Source organism: Pleurodeles waltl, chromosome 5 (genome assembly GCF_031143425.1).
Source record: "Pleurodeles waltl isolate 20211129_DDA chromosome 5, aPleWal1.hap1.20221129, whole genome shotgun sequence".
Lineage (NCBI taxonomy): Eukaryota > Metazoa > Chordata > Amphibia > Caudata > Salamandridae > Pleurodeles > Pleurodeles waltl.
Genome location: NC_090444.1, coordinates 1,343,515,881 through 1,343,533,549, shown reverse-complemented (window position 1 = coordinate 1,343,533,549; position 17,669 = coordinate 1,343,515,881). Strand labels below are relative to the sequence as shown.

Here is a 17,669-nt window from a genome sequence, read left to right as displayed (position 1 = left end):
ATGAGAAATACAAATAACTATATAGATGGTAGAGGGCAGAAAGAGAAGGGCCAGCAGCAGGGCAGGGAAATGGAGGGCAGTGTTTACCCGGGGAGTCTGAGAGCAAAGGAAGGGAAGGGAGTAGAAGCTAACTAGAGATGAATAAGAATGTAGATAAAAAGCAAGAAAAGGGAGGGAACTTTGTTGGGGAAAGAGATACAGCATGAGGTTTAGACTCGGTACACGATGGGAAACTAGACCAATGGAAGGGGGTTTAGACAGGGCAAGAGAAAGGAGAGGAGTTGAACAGGGCATTGGAAAAATGACAGAGTGCTGAGACAGTAAATAGGAGATGGAAGGGGTTGTAGATTTAACTCAAGGTGGTTGGGGGTCTAAAGTAGCAAGTAGAGGAGGTTTTATAGTTGGTAGTTTTTTTATTTTATTTATGCTATATTGCACACAGCATAAGGAAACTTTCACTTGATTCTGCTGCCCCTCCTCAGAGGTTTGCAAAGTTAACTATTTCTGCGTTAAGCAGCTTCCAGTGTGAACCTCTCTGTGTGATGTATTCTCTTATTTTGCATATAATTACTTTCCAGCAGAAAAAAAAAATAATTGTACACAACTGTCTGGGGATAAAAGCCTTGGGTCTGTGGTGGCTTTTCAAGTTCAGCCCGTTTGCAAGATGTAGCTGCGAAAGAGAATCCGGGGCACTGGGGCAGATTTGTTTGAACATACTTAGCTTAACTTCTTAATCCTGTTAACTTTCCTTTCTATTTTTAAGAAGCCCATTTCTGTGCACTGCATACACACAATGTCCTGCTGTACATGCTGCTTTAACTAGTTACCCCTCCCAGTACATTCATTTCTGCCTTATGTACTCACACAGTACAGTGCACCAGGCTCTTATAGAAATGTGGCATTATTATCAGCTGATAAACAGGAGCCCGGAGTCTCTAACCTCTACTCACACCCACTTAACCACATTGTTTTATCCTGCACAGGTGTTTAAATTTCATGGTCCTCATTTCCTAATCTTTCAAGGTTTGTCATGCTCACATAAGGTTAACCCATTGTACTAAGTGTCACCTCAAACAACTGCATCTTGCTAAACAGCATAGGAGCAAGGAGACTGACCAGAACTTGGATAGTGTCTACAGAGGCAGAAGAGACAAAAAGAGCTTTCAGACACTTGCTTGCTATTGCTACATTAGATAAAATGTGTGATGTTGGGACGCCTGTGGACATACCAGTCTTCTAGAGCTTTAGTCCCTGTGAGAGCCTGATGTTGCCTCTCCCATAGCAGATATTGTTAATGTATGCCTTTTGTCCTGGCTATAGAAGAGATCACCTTATTCTAGTGCCTCAGTGCTTCCTTAAAGCGATGCTCACTGCTGACCAGAAAAGCATGTAAAGCCCCCCCGCAGTTTTAAGTACAAGGTTTTGGTAACATCATTTCATTGAAATTAAGGCTCAGGGCTTATAGTTTGTGGTAAATCTATTTATGTTAAACCTGCCTGCAAAGGCACTCTGTATGGCCCGTTTAATTTATTCTTTTGGCCTCTCATTCCCGGGTGTTGATTAACACCTAGGTTTCTAGACTGAAGGCATTTGCAAATGGCAGGGCCAGATTAGCCACAAGGAGAGAAAAAAAGCATAGTGCAGGCACCGGGAGAGACATGAGAGGCTCATGGAAAGAAAAGTAACGGAGGGTGGACCAGGAAGCTACATGGGAGCCCGTAGTGAAATAAAGGAGATTTAATATTAACCCTGGTTGAGGCATGAGAGGCCCAGGGGAGTGGAGCAGCAGCTGCAGAAGAGGACAGTGGGGAGCACAGGCAACAGATATCAGTGCAGAGGGAAAGCAGTGTGCAAAGTGAGTGGCGCATGAGTTGCTTCGCAGCAGGCCTCAGATGCAAGGGAGAGGGGAGCGAACTAGGGCTGCATGGGAGGCCTAAAGGAAGCGCTCCAGAAGGTTGAACACCAGCCCAGGTAAGAGAAGGGTCGAAGGGGCACAGAAGGCAGAGTTTCACCCACCAATATTTTGGGTGTTCTGAGACTGCAGAAGCTCCATCACGTTTGCTTTTTGCTCTAAAGAATGAAAGGGCCAGAAGAGGACCCGGAAACCACGTGAAAGCTCCGTGGGAAAAGACAAAAACCTCATAGCCGACAGCGCTGTGGAGTTTCATGCTCATATTTACTGGAGGCCATGTAGAGTAAAGGCCAGAGCTACAGACTTAGCGTTGGTTCAACGTCCAGTGATTCCTAGCATATCATTTATTCTCCCCGTGCCTAGATCAAAAGAAAAATGAATTTGTATTTTGTGAAATGTAACTGGCTCGGGTGTAAAGCCCTCCAATACCTTCGGGTGTATAGGCTTACTATACTGCACTGTCTGCTTGTCCTTCAGACAAAACAGACTTTAAAACTTCTTACCCTTGCAGGAAATCTAGATGTCTTGGGCTTCGGGCAATACGAATTCCCCACCCCTGGGGTACATTATTTACAATCCAAATTGCAGGAAGGTTTGTAACGTTTTTTTTCAAGATGACTTTATTTGCCCTAATTAAGTTTCAATAACTAGTTTAAATTTAGCTTTTATTTTGCTTTAGTTCTCAACCTGTGCACAAGTACTTTTTTTTTTTTTTTAACATTTGTTTAATCAGGGCCTCCAAAATACACATACCAGCCATTTCAACTTTGGGAATTTTTTTTTTTTTTTTTACTTAAATTGCAGTACGCTGTATATTTTTAGTGGAATCGTACTTCTATGTTTAAAGAAATGTATTATTATATTCTCTGCATCATGGCCGCCAAAATAAATGTCAGGATCGCTATGCCCTCTGGGTCATGGAAACTGAAGAAGGACATTTCAGTCTTTTCCTCAATAAAATTTAAAAAAAAGCTTTTTTAGGTTGCCAGTCACTAACTTCGGGCACATTATTTAGGATCCGGATCACAGGACGGTCTATAATGTTTTGGTCCTAGATGACTTCATTGCCTTTATTAAGTTACAACTAACTAGTTTATATTTAGTTTTTATTTTCCTTAATTCTCAACCTGTGCACAAGTGTTTCTTTGAATCATGGCCATCAAATTAGACCTTAGGTTTGCTGCACCTTCTGGATCATGGAAACCAAAGAAGGATGTTTTGGTTTCCCCAATAAAGATGGTGTTGGATTAAGATTCCAAGCACTCTCCGCACTTTTCTGTTGCTAGGGATTTAACCCGAGACGAGCAGCTGTTCTTCGGTCCTTATTCAGTTCTTTCTGATTGGTAAGCAATCTTTTGGGGACTACAACAGGTCTACCCAATTACATGCAGTCTGGGTGCTTTAACTGTCTGTCAATGTTTTTAAAAGCCACCTTATTGACTTCTCAATAAATATAGTTCAGCTTCGATCGGATACAACAGGCTCTGTAAACACTTAGGGCCATATGTACGAAAGCTTTTTCCCCATAGACACAGAATGGGTAAAATCCTTTCGTACATCTGGCCCTTAAACCGGTAGGCCTGCTCCGGCCACCTCTTGGCAGGTTTTCACACTGGCATTTCGTGCCCCCCTCATGCTACAGAAATCTTTTCTTTCATGAGATACGATACTCGGAGTTTCATTTATGATGCATGTCTTTCTTGAATTGGGACCATTTGTTATGATTTCTTAAATCACATGCATCTCAACAGATTTTGTGGTGTTTATACGGCCCTTCATTCTATTTTGCCAACTTAATCTTATGTTTTCCCTGACATATTACAAGACTGTTCGTATTTTGTAATATGGACCAAGTTCTCTGATCAATTTGTTAGATCTGCATTTATGCCTTATGAATAATTCATACATTTGTTGTGTAATATAATGTAATAATGATTTTATATATATATATATATATATATATATATAGAGAGAGAGAGAGAGAGAGAGAGAGATAGCTGGAGTTGATGCAACATGTGGACTAGTCTCTGACGTAGACATTAATCCTGTACTACGTATTAATCAGTCTCCTTGATGTAGGAACTAATTTTGTTGGACTATTGGCAGCCAAATATCCCCGATACCATTGTATGTTGTAGTTAAACATAATACTTGATAACAGGGATATATGTGAATAACTAGATGTTTTATTTGACTTGAATAACTTTTCATCAATATTATTTTTTGCGTGAAATTGAAACTATTTTATCACTACACTTTCCGACAGTCTAGATTGATCCTTTGGTCTTCTGCATAACACAAAATTGACACTCTCTCTTGGATATTTGGAGAGGTACTGTACAATCCCATCTACATATAGGGGTAGAGACCTTTTAACTTCTTCTATCCATAATATTACATGAGCATGTGGGGAATGAAACAAAGGCAGAAGGTCCTCTTTTCTATTCTTTTAGAAATGTCTTGGTTTTTAACTTGCACATTTGGGACCTCTGCTTGTAGGAACTACTAATATTTATTCTATATTTGTAAAACCTTTAAACGGTAATATAAATTCAACTGCCAGCACCTTCTCACAGCCAACTCACGCACCTTACACTGTTTGTGTCACAATTACATGATTTTTATGATTTTTTTATTGTGGTTCACTAGTAGTAGGATTCTGAATTACTTCTCCCCCCTTTTTTCACACCTTGGGTGGGGGAGATTGAGTAATATCGGCATCTTTATCTTCACCTTTTTCTTTAATTTATATATTTCCATTTTATATAAACATTCTTTTTTACCTTTATATTTTCATAGCCTTGAGAAAGCCCCAGGAATATATACCCCAGGGAGCTAAACACATGTTGGCTGTTGCTTTGCAAGTGTGTCATAATACATTTTTAACTGAACTTATAGGTTTGACTCAATGTATTAATTTGCAAACATCTTGACAGCATGAAGCATTGAATATATATTTTGGATTCATAGCGGGCCTACCAATCCCTTTCTTAGTTTTATGGATTCCCAGTGAGGTTAATTGGTCCATGCCTCGTTTTGGTAGCCCATAACTGGATGGAAAAGGGCATTCTATTGGATGAGAGGGCTGGACCATTGTTTCTTTTGGACCAACAGCAATGTCGACCGACTGCGTGGATCCCCTCTCCTGCTGAGCTGCGTGGATCCTGCATCACGGGTGGTGGACTGAAGTGCTCCCGACAGTCCTCTCTTCCAGCTGTCCAACTTGGGTAGAGGTAAGCCCTTGCCTGCCTACGCAGGACAGTACCTCCGTGCACAGCGTCCTTTGCAGCTGCCAAGGCTTGTTTTCATCTTTTCCATGAGATCTTAAGGCGTCTTGAAGCTCCAGCTCCCAGCACTCCATCCTGCGATGCACAGCTCCCCGAGTGGTTCTCTGGCGGTGTGAGAGCCTTTTTCGTAGTGCTGCGTGGGCCTTTTCCTCGACTTTCGTGTCCCTGTCCTGTGGGACTCCTGTGGGTGCTGCCTGGGCTTCTGTAGGCTCTCTGTGTTACTGAGGGGCCCCCTCTGACTGCCCCACCTTGGTAGAGTCCACCTGGTCTGCTAACTGCACGTTTTATGTGTCCCAAGGCTTGTTTGCAGAATCCGACTGCAATCCTCCATGCAGCGTGGGACATCACCTACATCCTCCAGGAACACAATTTAATCTTCTTGGGTGCAGTGCTGACTTTCCATCGTCGATTCACCTCTTGCACCTTCAGCCTGGTAGGTAGGGGGCTCCTGCCCTTCCTGTACTCTGCGGTGCTTCTGGGACTTGGTCCCCGTCTTCCACAGGTCCTCTTGCCCAGGAATCCACTGTTGGTGTCTTGCAGTCTCTTCTGGATTTTGCATTACTCGGCTTTTCTTCTAAGTGGATGTGCTGGGAAATTTACAGTGATTTACTCCTGCTTTCCTGGTCACTGGGGTGGGTTGTGGTACTTACCTTTGGCCTTTCCAAGCACTCCCAGCTCCACTCTACACACTCCACTTACCTAGGTGGGACTCAGACTCTCACATTTCATTTTTTTTAGTATATGGTTTGTGCTCCCCCTAGGGCTATTTCTCTCTATTGTGATTTTCACTAATTGCACTGTTTTCTAACTGTTTTTATGCCTATTTCTGCATGCTAGGGTATATAAATTGTGTATTACTTACCTCCTAAGGGAGTATAGCCTCTGTGTTATTTTTGGTATTTGTGTCACCAAAATAAAGTACCTTTATTTTTGTAACACTGTGTTTTCTTTCATGTGTGTAAGTACTAGGTGACTACGCGGGTATTGCATGACGTGTGCGTGACTCCTAGAGAAGTCTTGGCTGCTCATCCACAGCTACTTCTAGAAAGTGTGGCTTCTAGACACGGACTACACTACACCAATAAGGGATACCTGGGATAAGGTGTAAGTACCTTAGGAACCTTCCACACACCAATCCAGCCTCCTACACACATCTACTTCTAACTATCTGTTTTGCCCTGACCTTTGTTGAATCTGCCAAAAAACTGGGTGATATTTTCAACCACCCTTTGCATTCAGAATCTTTCATTGATACCTAATTCTAAAAATTTGCAAAATTCATTCCCAAATCCCCTTCCACAAAGCGAAAGCAATGAAATGATTATTAGCAAACTGGAGTATTGCACTAGTACTTTACAGTGTCTGTGTAGGAAACTGGACTTCTATCCAGATTCTCCCCCCCCCCCCCCCCCCAATTTGTGTCCCTTTTAGAACTACTAGATGTTGGTTTTCGACTCCAACAGTGCACTGAGGCCTACTAATCCGACTTCAGCAACAGTGATCTTTCCCCTAAAACAAGAAAACTAATTGTAACTCAACTGACATGGACTTTAGCACCCCTGTAAGTCCCTAGTAAATGGTATCCTTGGCACCCAGGGCATGGGTACTAATGAAGGGCGCTAAGGGCAGAACCATGCCTTATGCCACCCTAAGGGTCCCACAAACGATATATCACACAGACTGCCATCACAGGCAGTGTAACATGGTGCAAACCTTTTTGGAAAACATGATGTGCCATGCCAAAGACACTGCATGGGCCACATGTAAGTCACCCCTACAGCAGGCCTTGAAGCCCTAACTCAGGGAGACTTAGGCTACATTTGTGGACATATCTGCACGAGCATATGCCCCTGTGATGTTTAAGTCAATTCTTAGACATTACAAGTGAACAGGAAGACATCTTTAGGTATGTACTGGGTACTGGTCAAAACGGTTTTCCCTGCTACATAATGCCTTCACTGAAAAGTATGGTTTGGTGTCAAACACCTTGTATTATTAGACCCCACTGATTCCAGTGATGGATTATTAATACATGCACCCAGAGAGTACCTTAGAGTTACCCCCTGAAATTTACCAGTCCTCTAGTGTGCTGACTCACTGGTACAGTGCAGTCTGCCACCGCAGACAGATTTCTGACCCTCTGCAGGTGAGAGCCGACGGTCTTGGAGGGCAGGAGCAATGTCTGCTCCGCCAGGATAGCTTGTGAATTAGCAGATCAACACCAGGTACTTCAGAGTCCCTTCCACCTTTGATATGCGACCCCCAGCTTACCCCCAGTCCTGGGAAATGCCACCCCCTGCCCAGATGCCCGTTTGGCACCAGGACAGATGGGAAATTATATAGTCAGAAGGTGTGTTACACTCCAAGGTTAGGCACACCCCTAGGGTGGGCTACCTGATATTAACATGAAAATAGGAATTCCATCATCCTGTATGACGTAGAACTAGGCACTCTGAGACAAGGTTAAGCCCAATTCCCAAAGGAAGTGGTCATATAGGGGGTGTAGTGATCTCAAGGGTAAGTAGCCCATTGGCTACTACCTTTCACCCCTCTTAATGCCTCGGATTTCAGTGTTTAGGTAGCCCCTGAACCCGGGAACTCAGATTTGTTGGACCAAAGAAGGAGGAGGACATCACAGAGATGCAATAACTGAGAAGCAGCAACTGACATGGAGCCAACCGTGCCGGCCTGCCTGCTGTCCTCAACAACTGCGCCAAAGATGACTGTCCTGCTTCTGAGCAGCCTCCAGAAGCCTGGGAAGGCTGCCAGCATTTCAAGAAGCAACCAGCATCTCCCTTGGAGCAGAGGAGCTTCTCTGCATGTTCCATGTACATTTGCAGGCACCAAAGACCAACACAAGAGTCTCTGCCAGCATGACCCCATGGACAAAGCAACACTGCACCCGAACCCCACATCCCGATGAGAAGTGCACCATCAGTGCCCATGATATTTAGAGACCCTCCAGAGCTGAGACCCCCCCTTGGGTTAAGCCTGACTGAAGTCCCAGTCCCTGCCTGTAGCCTCTTTGTGCATGGCATTGAAACTGCTAGAGCCTTGGACCGTGAAAATCCAACACCTGTAAGCACCACTGCACACAAGCCCCACAACCTGAGTCCAACTGGGCCAAAAGTGCCAACGAGGTCCCAAGACCTGAGCCCCCCTTTGGGTTCAGCAGGACTGGTCACCCGATCCCCACTTGCAGACTATTTTCCCCAGGACCGTTTCCCATTAAAATGAATGGAACACCCAACGCTGTAAAGCACCTCTGCACCCGGTGTCTCCAGGAGTGACCTGTTAGTGTTGCCTTGGATTTTGCCCCATACTTACCTCAACCCCAGAAGAACAGTCCAGTAAGTCAGTGCCAAGTACCCGTATGCAGTATAGGGTTCTTTCCAATAGGATAACGTTAGGGCACCCAACGCTGAAAAGCACCTCTGCACCCAGATACCCCAGAGTCGACCGAGATAACCTGCTGGTGCTACATTGGACCAAGTATCTGTATGCAGTATGTATATGCTTCTTTTCCTATAAGGTAACATTACTGCATTAAAGTCGATGCAAGTGTATTTGCCGCATACTTCAAAACTGCTAACTTAAAAAGTATGAAGTTCTTGGTGTTAAACAAATATATATATTTATATAGTGTTATTTATAACGGATCTCCTGATTGAGTGTGTGTCTCATTAATTGATTGTGTGTATGCAGAAAATGTTTAACACTCCCCTTTCACTAGCGTAAGCTGCTTGACCACCCTACCACAAATAGGGCACTTAGGATTTTTAAAGAAAGCCCTGTCCACGCCTAAGGGGATACCTGGACTATTTACACAGCATACCCTCTTTTTGGTATACTATATAAATAGATAGCTTCCTAGAGGCATTTGCTCCTTGACAAAGTCTCACAATTTGCTACTGGACTAGTTCAAAAAGCTCCCCAGAAACAGCCCTCAAGTTGACGTACTTTCTAATAAAAATGGGGCCCTCTTCAAATTTATAATTTTAGCCAAAAGACCCTTTAATGGACCAACCTTGCTTTATTTTTCTAATAGTTAATCCCAGTATATCCCCCATGCAACTTAACAGCAATTAAGCTACCATGCATGCTATCCAGGTTCCGGCCCTTCTACTTTCTTGGGACACACACTGGAATGCACTTCCGGTATAATACTATAGGATTATAAAACAAAGCCAAAGAAAGTCACCTCATAGAAACTTGAAGGCAACACTATTCTCAATTGCTGACCTAAAATTATAAATAGGAAAAAATTAATGTACATAGAACTTAAACAATGGAGACATTTGCCCATTATGATTGCTTATTTTATATGCCATGCACTGTACTTTATTCTCATGTTAGTTTGTCCGTGCTGTTCTGGTCAAAATAAAATTGCTTATTTAACACATACATGTATAACCGCATTTGTTTTCATAATTCCACTCAATTCATTTATTATCCTATGTACCAAGACAATGAGTCTTCATATACATTATTTAAAGTCCAAAATGTTATTTGCGACTACATGTTGAACAAATAAAAAATAAATTGTCACAGTGTGTCTCCTGTTCCTAGGCATTATCAGTATGGAAATTTGCTCTTCATCAGAGAAAAGCGGAACTGTCAAGAGATCTCAGGTTCATTTTCCTGGTGCACAGATTTTAATACTTAAATGCGTGGGACTTTCAGTTCTGACTTTGTATTGTAACTACTAGGATCTCTATACATATTAATGGCTAAAGGAAAGCAACACAAGAAGGCATGACTACATTTGAAATATGGATGATGAGGCCATGAGTTATTGTCATGCTCCAACTGGAACGGCAAATTTTGTGAATAGTCTTGAATAGCAGGACAGCAGGAACTGATCACAGGTCATCAGAAGGTGACTTCTAGGAGAGGGTTCCCAGGTGGTTTATGCCAGGATTATTGATGGCGCACAGGAATTTAGTGTTGGTAAAGTGGGAGGAATGCAAATAAGGATTAAGGGATGTAGGCAGACTGTTCTTGGGCGGAGATTGATCAACTGTTGGCTTTGAGGCACTTTATTGGGCATAGTGGTGGTTACATAATGTGGACTTAGCGGACGTACAATGTGGACCAAACTACATAGTATACACTTCAAACCCCACAGATTACAGAGATGTTGGCATGAGCCATTGTGAGGATATCAGAAAGAGATACCAACTGTTGCAGAAGTAATGGAACAGCAGTTACATACATTATTTACAAAAGGTCAGGAAGGGAAAACAAGGAAAGCAGCTATGGTACAGGATTTGCAGATGACAAGCTAGCAGGGTGGTTGGTATGGTAGAACACTGGAACTAAGGGCTGAAATAGAGATCAATTCACAAAGGGGACACTAAATATGATTGGCTGAACAAAAAACAGTGCTGCACAGTGAAGGTTCCTGTGATCATATCAAGCATCAGGTAAAGCTGTATGGAGACAGGAAGCTCACCAAGCTGCACACAGTGGTTTATATAAATGAGAGCACATGGCTTCAAAAAGTGACTATCTTCACCCTTCATACAAAAGCATGACAACTTAGCACTGCAACAAATTAAAAGTGATTGCAGTCACCCAGGCAGTTTTACCATTTGCCTTCCATACCCAAGCTACTGATCGGAGATTATCCGGCATCATACCTAGGTTATTTGCATCAAAAGGCAGTGTATCAAAACTGTCCAGTGAATCGGAAAGTCATTCCTAATAAAAATCATAGTGGTACAGCCATACACATGAGCAGATCCAAAATAATCACTATCATCTGTTGGAGTATCAACTTTTACCTCTGCGCAGGTTATCTACATTAGAACATCACATGTTTAACTGCCCTCTAAATTTCTGTTAAAAGAGCCCCCGTCAAACTTGCTATCACGCTTACTTTCCTGTTGACTAGTCAGTCAGACAATATTTTCATCAGATAATTACAAATGTATTCAACTATAACGTAATACTCCAGACACGTCAGTAGGGTAAAACGTTCTGCATATAAATTTGTTTAAAAAAAAATATGCAAACATAATGACCTATGGTAGGTTGAGAAAAAGGACTCGAGGAAGCTGTGACAACAGCATTAGCAGATGTAGCTGAATTTGAACAACCTCACCAACCCAGGCTTGAGTCTCATGAACATGTGGGAGTAGTCTTGTGGTGAATGTCTTTTGTTCGGCTGGCACATGGCATAATGCAGCTGGTGCCTACAATAGTCATGCTATCCCCAAATTTCTGTGTACAGGTTCAATTGGATCCAAAACTGTTGTTTCTTAGATTCACAATATGGGAAAACATGCTGAGGCATAGCTTTATCTCTACAGTTGATGCCCCTCCTAAAAAGGTTTGAGGAGGCATTTGGGCCACCCTAAAGGTCTTTGGTATACTGATTTGTACACATTGATTGTGTCAACACAAGATCACTGGTGTTGACTCAACTGGACCATAAATGCCTTCTTATTTAATTGTTAGACAGGTAGGGGAGCGCTGAGGTGGATGTGAAGGAAGTGGCAGACACTGGAGATCCCCATCTCAAAGAGTAGTCAGCAAAGGGATTAAGACATGGCCTTGTCGTGAAAAGGAGAAATGTGTTCGTGCAAGTCCCTTCTGAAAGACAGGTGCTGTACTAATGCTATCCAGAATTCTCTGCTATCCTGCTTATTTTCAATATTATTTCTAAAATTGAAAATCCCAATAAATATATACTCTAAACACTGCATCCCTGTACCTTCATCGCCCATGAAATATGCATTGCTGTATAAAACAAGGCACAGGCCATCGTTTTGCCCTGAATGAGAAAAATGGAAGTAAAGTTAATAGGGGCCTAATTGCCTGTAGAACATTTTCTGTAGTGCTCGTTCAACATTTGAATACAGAATATATGAGTAGACTGATCGTAATACAGCACAAAAAGGTATAGATAATTGCTGATAATTATAAAATAACACAGCCAAATATTACGAGGTACCAAAGTACAGCAACATATTGAGAGCTCTACAAGTACTGTACATGGAACTATATTTATAATAATACCCACAGTGGAGGCTGCCATGGACTCCAGTTCTAGAACTGACAGGAGTTCAATTTCACACCTCATATAAGCAACAGTTCCAGTAGTGACTTCCAGCATTAAACAAAGTCCAATGGAGGAGGAGGAGGAAGAAGAGGAAGTAGAAGTAGAAGTGGAAGAAGAAGAAAGAAGTGGAATAATAATTATAATAATAATAATAATAATAATAATAATTATCTGGACCAAACAACAAAAATACAATAATTAAATCATGCGATATTCATTTTAGATGTAGGGACATTCATTTACGTATAGCTCTCCACGAGTTCAGAAGCCGGTGCACTCCTAATAGGGGATTTACAAAATATACATGGTATGTTTGTGGAGAATTTAGTTCACAAAGAAAGTGAGGCCATTGAACGATCTATGGAAAACGCCCCGTGAGTTCAGGGGAGTGATCAAGCTCTTGTGCTGCCCAACTCATCGCACTGGGACAGAAAGAAAGACATGTCCTGGGCCCTCAGGCAGAAAAAAGAAAGTGCAGGCACTCCTTTTATGTGGAGTACAGTATGGGCATGAAGCGTTTCCCCACTTCAGCCTGTAGAGAAGCTAAAGACGCCTCTCCTCATGGTTTTACGACCCTGGCAGCAACTTTGGTGGTTCCCGGTGGATGGTGAAGATGGCGGGCTGCCTGATCCAAAGGCACCGTCCGGGTAGCAGTTTAGTGGGAGTAAGTCCAGTGAGCCCCACTTGAAGCTTGGGGAAAAGAGAGTGCAGCCCGCATCAGCAGGGCTCAAATAAGAGTAGGCGGGCCAAGGACGAGTGCGGACAATACTGCTGACGTGTGCATGTTAGCCACACAAAGCTTGAACCAAATTCAAAAACCAGCAGGGGGAGCCCGTGCCAACGCTCCTGGTGTGGTGCAGGAAATCCCTGAGGTCACGTTCAAAGATGAAAGGAGTGCAGTCCGCGTACAGTAGGGCTCCTTGCAGTCCCGGCGGCAGCCTACTCGTCGCGATTCTGTAAGATATGCCGGATGCAGGGAAACAATGTTAGCAGCCGGTAAGGGTGTAGCTCCCAGAAGCAGGCACGGTGATGATGGGACAATCCTGAGGCAGGCTCACTAGCAATGCAGGAATCCAACAAAGCACTGTGCAGGATCCTTACTCTCGCTGTCCATGCGTGCTCTTGGGGTGAGAGGCGAACAACTGGGGTGCAAGGTCCTTGATGTCCTAGGAACCTCAAGGAAAAAAAAAAAGGGCAAGCCAACTAGCCCTTGGAGATTCTTGAGGAAGAGGCAACTAGAAGGGTCTAGTCCTTCTCCAGCAGGGTGAGGCAGCAGGCTGCGTGCAAATACACAGAGCACAGCAAAGTGGCAGTCCCTCCTATAAATCAGAACATAGCAGCAGTAGGCCAGCACAGCAATGCAGAGCAGTGGCAGTCCCTCCAGACAGCACAGCAGTCCTTCTTGGCAGGGTGTCTTAGCCCCAGTAGAGTTTGGTCTGGTGGGGTTTGGGGTCCAGCATTTATACTTTGGTGCCCAGGTTCTGGAAGATTGGAGAAACTTACAGACCGGCCTTTGCACTCCCCATGGTCCCTTTCCTGCCCTCCCCAGTTCCAGACATTATGCAGGGGGTAATACAGCCCTTTGTGTTAGGATAAGCACAGCCCTATTCAGAAGTAAGTGTCAGCTCCTCACTCTCACCTATCCCAGGAAGGCCCCAGCAGCCTGGTGAGAGGCCATCTGTATGGTAATGCCACACTCAAGCTCCCTTTGTGTGTGACAGTCTAGTGGGACTGCACAGAGCCCAGCTGTCATCTAAACCAGATGTGTATTCAGAGGCAGAAAGAGGCACAGAATGGTTAAAGTAAGAAAATGCCAACTTTCTAAAAGTGGCATTTTCAGACTTACAATTTAAAATCTGACTTCACCATAAGGAATGATTGTAAACTGTAAGTCCAGAGACACCAAACGTCATATTTCTATCTCATCCCATTTGGAAGTTAGACTAAAAAGATGTTTTAAGGCAACCTCATTGTTATTATGTGGGAATGACAGACCCTGCAATAGTAAAAAAAAAAAAAAAAAAAAAGATTTTTGCAGTTTTTCAATACCTGGACATGTTAAATTTGAAAAGTACATGTCCAAACTCTTAGAAACACTGCACCCTGCCCGTGGGGTAACTGGGCCTACCTTAGAGGTGACTAACATGCAAAAAAAGGGAAGCTTTGGGCCTGGCAATTGAGTACACATGCAAGGTCGAAATGGCAGTTTAGAATTACACACAGGCAGTGGCAGAAAGCTTCTGTGAAAGACTTATTCCACATGTACCTGCACTCTGGAGTAGGATTCTCAGATGTACGAGAATTTTACTTTATGGTCGGTAGAAATGCAAGCATTGTTATCATGTTTTCCTTCTGTTTAGAGCATGCACACAACACAGCGGTGCAAATATATCCCAAACCACAAAGAGCTCACACACTGGAACACTTGGAGACCTGCGTAGCAGCCAATGAAAACTTATGAAACTACAAGGATTTTAGCAAAAACACCTTTTACATGAAGCCCATGCTTATAATCTTAAAAGCAAAACAAACCCCAGGTTGAAGCACTCTGTTGCCGTGTAACAAATGAGAACTGGCGGACGTTGTGCTCGCAGTACGGGACACTATGGCCATGATCAAACCCATGCACAGAAAATACAATTTACCTTCATGTGGTTGACCATTTGACTTTTCTGTTGGGCTGCCTTCCGAGGAATGCAATGTTTCTCATATTGCTACGCTTTATATTGTTATATAAAGGTAAAGGGCTTCCTGCTTTTTCAGTGCCCTACGTTCAGATCTAAAAACATTTAGTTTGAGCTTTGAAAAACCACAATAAGTTACTTAAAGCAGGGCTTTAAGTAGGCCGGTACTGAGTACCGGCACTTTTTTCTTTTGAGAGGGAGAGTACCTGCATTACTCAAGATAAACGTAATACTTTTAATTGGAGAATACCAGCATTTCTCAGAAACAAGCAGGTACTCTGATATATAAGTACATACACTTCTCTTTTCCCATTTCAAGCACTGCTTAAAGGTGAAAGCTTTCAGCAGTAAACATTTACTGTAATACGAAGGACGTAAGGGGCTCTTTTTTCCAAGTTTGGTAAAGAAAACACACCTGGAATTCTAAATCAGGCAGTCAAGACTTCTTAAAGCAGAATAATTACATTATAATCTGATTGAAACATGGCTACTGTGAGCACAATCACTTCTTTGACGTGCAGCACCTACGAAAACAGTATATTCCACATGACTGCGGTATAACAGCTAAAGTGCATTCATGGAGCATGACTAGTACATACCTACTAAGTATTCAGTTGGACAAATACATTCTTTGTAAGGCACACATGGTCTCATTTTGTTAAGTCTCCAGATAATGTAGAATAGAAAATGTAATTAGCTGTGTGGTTTTAGGGTGAAGTATAAAACGTTACAAACAGAAAAAAACGTGTAGGTTTTATCCTTGACATTACATCCAATTCAACATCAACCCAAGTTTAACCAGTGTCCTCGTGCCAAAAAAAAAAAAAAGAGCATAAAGGTATTTAAACAAGGTAATGTATAAGCACTACAGCTACCTAACCCTATCAACAAGAATAGCCAACTTGTCTTTTTCAAGAAATTACAACGAGAAATATCAGGTTTTACCTCTTAATAAGCTCTTTTAGTGAAAATTAGTGTTTAATGGAGACGTCTTTCTGTTGGAATAGCTGAAACGCTGTGGTGTCTGAATACAATATTATTCAAGATTACTTACAAGGAGGAATGGTAAGAGAGGGTGGGTCGATTGCGTGAAACATAAGAATCACAGGTGGCCACAAGGAACCTTCGTTATTTACCTACACTGTTCCTCAGAGAAATAAGTAAAAACGCTAACATACTATGGCTCCAGCACGGTATAAAAGAAGACAGACACAAAGAGCTGCAGGTACACGTTCGACCCTGTAACTGCATGTACTGTTGAAGGTCAAAGGCGAGAACAAGTAGGTGTGGCATCGTGCAGAGAAAGGGAACCTCAAATGGGTGATTTGATGAACGCTAGGCTTATCGGAAATTAGGGAGCAGGTCGGGGCTGCTAGGCCTTGCCCTCGGTAGAATTCGTTTAAGGTTAAGTATCGACTGACACCATGGGGCCCTGCCAAGGAAATGGTAACAGCACGATGCTAGTGTTACTAAGAAGAATAGTGTGACAAATAAGAAGATGCGGGTCTAGAATAGCATTGGAGGCACTGACGGAACGGAAAGATATCAGGAATGGAGGCGGTACTATACTGGGGGCTGACAGAATTGGGCAGCGCGGTTCACTTACATTCCAAATGTTTCTTCTTGGGCCCCATAACCTCATGGGTGGTCGCCTTGCACACGGCTCTGGCTACTGCCGATCCGGTAACGCTGTACTGAGCAGCGGCGATGCGATCCGTCAGCGTCTGGCCCGACATCTTGTGCTGGGGATGGAAGAAAGAAATCGTGGATCAGAGAGGTGCGGAAGTACAGAGCGAACAGCATGGCCCACCCTACCCCCACAGGAGCGCAGCTGGTCCATAGTGCAGCGCTGCACGCATCCTACGGGGCAAGGTAAGACCCGGGTACACTACCTGACGTGTGGGCGGAGCAGTACCACTGCTCAGGTGGGGGCGAACAATGAGGCCCTGGTTATTTGGGGGGTACGACTCCCAATATTACGCTCTTCCCACGATAAGGGCTGTCTCCCTTCCCCTACTGATGCTTCTTGTCCACACGCTCGCCCCTCCCTGCGGTCTACTGCATCAATTATTAGGCAGCCCAGAATAACCAGGCTCCGGCTTCATCTGCTCCCCGGCCCGCCTGCTGCCAGCGGCCCCTCCTAGCAAGGTATAATAAAGCAGCCCAGCGGCTGGCTTAGCCAGGTACAAACCTGTCAGCGGCTCCTCCTTCTGTCCTGCTTCTGCTTTCGGTGCTGCCCGGGGATGCTTTGCGGGGGAGGACGCGCCGGTGCAAGGAGGGGCGGTGTAGTGTGTGGTATACCCCTCTCCTAGGACACAGAGCAGCACTGGGCCCTTGTGTGCTGCAGGATATGATAATCCCTGCTCCGACCTCCCTCTCACTATCCAGGATCTAATCCCTCCCCCTTCCAGCCTGTTCAAGTGGGCTCGTCCTCCCCCCGCATCGTAGGTCTGTGGTTTCTCCTAGTCAGGTGATGCTTCACTAGCAAACCGTTATCATCCTGCCCCGCCTACAAGTGCTGTCACTGCATAGCCGAGCATCCGTCTCAGGCAGCTGTCCCTGCCCTCGGAGTAATTCCCTATCATTTCCTGTATCCTCACATCCGTTAATTTCCCTATCGCCATCAATGCACGTGAATCCCCATCCGTGCCGCCTGCTCCTAACCGTGCTTTTCCACCCTTTCCTGTGCATGCTCTCGACTGTCCCTACATGTACAACCT

General features: G+C 43.9%; 1 protein-coding gene across 11 annotated transcripts in view; it reads right to left on the bottom strand.

The window, feature by feature from the left end:
- The window catches only part of SNAP91 (synaptosome associated protein 91), a 639,351-nt gene extending 621,980 nt beyond the window's left edge, over positions 1–17,371 (bottom strand). For 10 of the 11 annotated variants that reach the window (XM_069235597.1, XM_069235603.1, XM_069235599.1 and 7 more), the window contains exons 1-2: positions 17,141–17,371; positions 16,556–16,691 (exon numbers count right to left, since the gene is read on the bottom strand). In XM_069235597.1, coding sequence (XP_069091698.1) covers positions 16,556–16,685 — 130 coding nt within the window. In that variant the 5' untranslated portion in view covers positions 16,686–16,691; positions 17,141–17,371. Of the gene's footprint in view, positions 1–16,555; positions 16,692–16,841; positions 16,979–17,140 lie in introns of those variants that run through there. The other variant, XM_069235598.1, reaches the window with a different exon arrangement.
- Positions 17,372–17,669: the final 298 nt, after the last annotated feature.